This window comes from Carlito syrichta, unplaced genomic scaffold, assembly GCF_000164805.1.
Source record: "Carlito syrichta isolate Samal-C Ts95f unplaced genomic scaffold, Tarsius_syrichta-2.0.1 Scaffold309773, whole genome shotgun sequence".
In the NCBI taxonomy this organism is placed as follows: Eukaryota; Metazoa; Chordata; class Mammalia; order Primates; family Tarsiidae; genus Carlito; species Carlito syrichta.
Window position 1 is genome coordinate 585230 of NW_007253869.1, and position 5367 is coordinate 590596.

Consider the following 5367-nt stretch of genomic DNA (forward strand, 5'->3'; position numbering starts at 1 on the left):
CCACTGCACTCCAGTCTGGGTGACAGAGTGAGACTTCAACTAAAAAAAAAAAAAAAGCAATGCAACACAATACAAATAGAAACTCAATTGTTTTGGTGTTCAGCAGTAAGGTTAGTTTGGTAGAAATTGAACAATATGCCAGAAGACGTGCCCCAATGATTAAGCTGTTTTTCTTCTTATTTCAGCTATCTCTGAAGGGCATAAGTCAGAAGGCACCATGCCTCCTAATAAAGAGGCCAGCAGTCTTAATAGCTCACCAACGGGTCTCATCTGCCTTCCTCCAATCTCTGAGGAGCTACAGCTTGTGTGGACTCAAGCAGCCCAGACCAGTGAGCTGGATGGCAATGAACACCTGCTACAAACCTTCAGCTACTTTCCTTATCCTAGCCTAGCAGATATTGCCCTTCTCTGCCTACGCTATGGGCTGCAGATGGAGAAAGTCAAGACTTGGTTTATGGCCCAGCGCCTCCGCTGTGGCATTAGCTGGTCATCTGAAGAAATAGAAGAGACTCGAGCCCGAGTGGTCTATCACCGGGACCAACTCCATTTTAAATCCCTTCTCTCTTTTACTCATCACGCAGGACGGCCTCCAGAGGAGGTGCCGCCTTCTCCAGTGCCACCTCCAGAACAAGTTGGTCTTGGAATAGGTCCTCTGGCGCTTAGTGAGCCCAACCAGATGAAAGGATTGAAAATAGAGCCCAAGGAATCCTCTCAGATACCATCACTGCCACAAAGTCACCAGAAAGCAAAGGAATCCATGATGACACCTGGCAGTGGAGCATTTCCCCACCAATCAGATTTTTGGCAAGATCTTCAAAGCAGTGGCCTCTCTAAGGAGCATGCAGGCAGGGGTCCCAGCCAGTCACATGGTATAGGCACTGCTTCCTGGAACCACTCCACAGCTGTCCACCAGCCACGTGCTCGGGATAAGCCCCCACCAATCTCAGTACTTGCCAGCAGTTGTAAGGAGGAGTTGGCATCTAGTGTGGCTCCTTCTTCTTCCTCTACCTCTTCTTCTTTCCAAGTACTGGCTAATGGAGCTACTGCCACCTCTAAACCCCTCCAGCCACCAGGCTGTATCCCACAGTCACAGTCTCCCAGTGAACAGGCACTACCCCCACAGCGGGAGCCAGCCTGGCCCCAAGGACTACGGCATAACTCAGTACCAGGTAGGGTCGGCCCCACGGAGTACCTTTCTCCAGATATGCAACGCCAGCGAAAGACTAAGCGCAAAACCAAAGAGCAGCTGGCTATCCTCAAATCCTTTTTTTTACAGTGCCAATGGGCACGGCGTGAGGATTACCACAAATTAGAACAGATCACTGGTTTACCTCGGCCTGAGATCATTCAGTGGTTTGGTGATACACGCTATGCTTTGAAGCATGGGCAACTAAAATGGTTTCGGGACAATGCAGTACCTGGTGCCCCTAGTTTCCAAGATTCAGCAATTTCCACACCACCACCAACTCGCTCCATGAATGAAAAGGCTGAGACACCACTTCGGCCGATTCCTCCACCCCCACCAGATATACAACCCTTGGAGAGGTACTGGGCAGCCCACCAACAGCTACGGCAAACTGACATCCCTCAATTGAGTCAGGCGTCAAGGCTTAGTGCGCAGCAGGTACTAGACTGGTTTGACTCTAGATTACCTCAGCCAGCTGAGGTGGTAGTTTGTCTAGATGAAGATGATGAAGAGGAGGAGGAGGAACTGCCAGAAAATGATGAGGAAGAAGAGGAAGAGGAGGAGGAAGAGGAGGAGGAGGAGGAGGAGGAGGAGGAGGATGTGATCATACAAGACTGAGTGGGGATCCAGGGGAGGGGAAGTCTGTTACTAAAAGACGATCTAAATTAGTAACTGTTTAAACAAAGAAACCACGTTTTTTAATTATCTTGTTGCAAAGAACTAAAAAGCTTTGTGTTCTTCAGGGTGGGCAGTAGTGAGGGTGGACCAGGGAGGATGACCATAGGACACAAAGTAAGGTTGGGGGTGCATCAGCAGAAATCCAGGCCTCTAGCCTCAATGTAGGAAGTGCTAAGGATCTTGACAAACTATAGGCTGGGAAATGGCTCTTGCCCACCTCATGTCTGCTGTTTTCCCTTAGTGTACTATATAGAGAAGCCAGACCTTGGCCCCACGTCTACAGGAGGATTGGAAAGGAGGAGTAAAGAATTCTGATTCAATTGGTGATTCCAAGGCATCCCCAATCCCACCGTTTTCCCTGAAATATAAGGCTGCCTTGCACTCCTTCTTTCCTGAGCACACATCTGTGCATAATACAACTAAGATTGTCAATATATGCCGGGCGTGATGGCTCATACCTGTAATCCCAGTGCTCTAGGAGGCAGAGGTGGGAGGGTCCCAGGAGTTCAAGACCAGCCTGAACAACATAGTGAGACCTCGTCTCAAGAAAAAGATTCTCAATATGTCCCAGTCTCATCACAAATACTTCCTCTTCCACATGCCAACTTGACTTTATATGTTTTGCCTGCTTCGTTCCTGAATCACAGCAGAATATTTTCGTTTCGATACTGGGACCACTTTGCCTTGTAGCTTTTAATCTCCAAAGTCCCTACTCTGTTCACTATTTATCTCAGGGTAAATCACTATTTGTTACAGAGTTTGTGAAAAAGTTGAACAATTGCGTGGAGAATAATTTAGACTTGGTATTTATTGGAGGTGGGAACTAGGGGATATGTCCTTTAAAAAAAAGTAGAATTATATCACAGAGGGGTAGAGGAGAGGGAATGATTTCTTCTGGTTGAAGGGCAGTGGAGGTAGGTTTTAGGTTTGGTTTTACATACCTGACACTACCTTCTGTCCAGCTTGATAGAGACTAATTTTTTATCTTTTTGCTGTCAATTGATGTCCACAAAAGACTTTCCCATTCTTTATAAGATCTGTCTTAGGGACTGGGGGGACCATGGTCTTTAACTGAACTAATTATTGATGTTTTAGAATGGTTTTCATCATTGGGATCAGATATAAAGCAAACAGATATCATCAATAGGTTAATCATCTACAAGTAAAAAGAGTGGAAGCCCCAAGTTGCTAGACTAATAATAAAAAGACCAAAAATAAAAGTGTTTCTCTCTTCTCCACTTTGCCACTTCTGTGGTCTAGGGATTAATGGAGCCAAATCTAGTAACATTCTTAGTATACTTTTAATTTATTTTTTGAAGGGGCAGAACTTACTGAGGTAAATTAGAAAAATTTTAGAAGGCAGTTGGTCAGCATCCATTAGCAGGCAGATTGTTTTCCAGTCATCAGATGATAATGATTAAAATTTCTGAGGCTTCAAGAGTGACAGATACAACGGTCTTGGAGGTAATGCTACTTGCTATGGCACAGGCTCTTGCTTAAAAAAAGAAGGTGTCTAGAAATGCCTTTAAGAATAAATTCAAAGCACCAGAAAGGGTAGTGGGATCCTAGTTCAAGTATAAGACCATTCCCAAGACCTAATTCATTTCTGGCAGATGCCTGCTATGTTTTATGTTTCTGCAATATTTTTGCTTAAGGCCTGCCTGTGAATGGCCCACCTGTTTCATTCCTCATTTCTGCCTTTTAGTTACCAAAGTAGAATAAATGTTTGATCTCAGTGGTAATGTTCTTTGCCCATTCCACGATTCTAGAGCTTGTAATAGCAATAGAGTTATAGTAGCAATAAAAGTGTGTCCTCTTTATTTTATTACCTATATACTTTAGTAAGCTGAAAACCAGTATCTCCAACTGATTTTGACAGGAAGGAGAATCAACATATTTAATAGTAACTAGGCATAGAAGAAATGATAAGCAAATGGAAAAGGTAAAATAAATTAGGAAAAGGAGTAGAGTTGTTGCTTATTAACACTGACAATATGACAATATATCCAAAGCTAAAAAGTGAAATCCAGAAATAAACATAGTTGATGAGTATATTATCCACCTCCACCCCCCCCACTCCCAATCATGATGCCAATAATTATTTTTACAACCTTTGTTTCAAATTGGAAGAAATGAGGGGAGCTACTTATATCTTCTGAGATATATATATATATAAACGTCTTCCTGAAGCACTATCCTTTTATAATCCCTGACCCCTTCTTGGGAGGTAATAAAGGTGAATAAAGATCCAGAAAGAATAAGGAATAGAGTGAAACCAGGACACAAAGCAAGGGAAAATTTTCCAAGGCCATCATCCCTAGAGGGTACTGGATGCTACAGTCATCCTTTAGCAGTATGTATACATCAGACCTTAAAGATGGTCTATCTGGAAGTGGTCCATGCTTCTCTCCCACTGGCAAATCCCATCTGCCCCTGTTGGTGGTGGAGAGTCTGCAGCAGAGAACAGGAAGGCAGATATGGGTGTTAATAACAACAAAACGGGCAAATCCTTCTCAAGCTATTATATGAAGTTTATTGGGACAGAAATTCCTGCTGTTGCTTCCCCATAGCTTTGTCCATTGCGTGATAACTTTTCCAAATTAAGATTTGATACCTCTAGTGTGACAAAGACTTTGTTACTTATTAAACTCTGGGGCATTTCAGTGGCTTATAGTGATGATAAGGTCAAATATTTGAAAATCTTAACTGCTTTCGAAGACCTGGAACACATGACTATTTTACCCAGAGATGATTACCAGGAAGACAGAATTCTTATGCCTCTAGGGATGTGGCACTTTCTTCAATAATTGTTTTTTAAGCTTTCAATTTTTCAAAAAATACATAGCATAGTGAATGAACTTATGTACCCATCACCAACTTCAAATAACTCATAGCTAATCTTTTATTTCTATTCTCCCACTGCCCCCTCTACCAAAGTATACTAAAGCAAAATCCAGACATCTCATCCATAAGTATTTTAGTATGTATTTATAAAAGATAAAGGCTATTTTTAAAAACAAACACAATATCATCATATCTTTAAAAATCCCAATATTAACAATTCTTTAGGGGCTGAGCACAGTGGCTCACACCTGTAATCCCAGTACTTTGGGAAGCCGAGATGAGAGGATTGCCTGAGCTCAGGGGTTCAAAACCAGCCTGAGCAACTTGACAAAACCTTGTTTCTACAATACATTTTTTAAAAAATTAACCAGACACGGTGGCGCATGCCTGTAGTTCCAGCTACTTGGAAGGCTGGGGTGGAAGGATTGCCCGAGCCCAGCAGGTTGAGGCTGTGGTGGCTATGAGTGTGCCACTACACTCCAGCCTGGGAGACAGAGTGAGACTCCAACTCAAAAACAAAATAATTCTTTAATATCAAATGTCCAACAGATATTCAGTTTTCCTAAATATTTGTCTCATAAATGTTTGTCGTTGTTTTTACAGCTTGTTTAAGTTGTAGATCTTATCGATCTTTTTTTTTTTTTTTTTTTTTTTTTGTT

General features: G+C 42.6%; 2 protein-coding genes across 3 annotated transcripts in view; one reads left to right on the forward strand and one right to left on the reverse strand.

Annotated features, from left to right (window-relative positions):
- HOMEZ (homeobox and leucine zipper encoding) overlaps positions 1 to 1888 on the forward strand; it is a 19746-nt gene extending 17858 nt beyond the window's left edge. For both annotated transcript variants that reach the window (XM_021717467.1, XM_008067788.2), the window contains one exon: positions 186 to 1888. In XM_021717467.1, the coding sequence (XP_021573142.1) occupies positions 218 to 1804 (1587 nt within the window). In that variant the 5' untranslated portion in view covers positions 186 to 217 and the 3' untranslated portion in view covers positions 1805 to 1888. The remainder of the gene's footprint in view (positions 1 to 185) is intronic.
- Positions 1889 to 3998: 2110 nt separating this feature from the next.
- RNF212B (ring finger protein 212B) overlaps positions 3999 to 5367 on the reverse strand; it is a 35854-nt gene continuing 34485 nt past the window's right edge. The window contains exon 15 of the mRNA XM_008067789.2: positions 3999 to 4315. Within this exon, the coding sequence (XP_008065980.1) occupies positions 4247 to 4315 (69 nt within the window). The 3' untranslated portion in view covers positions 3999 to 4246. The remainder of the gene's footprint in view (positions 4316 to 5367) is intronic.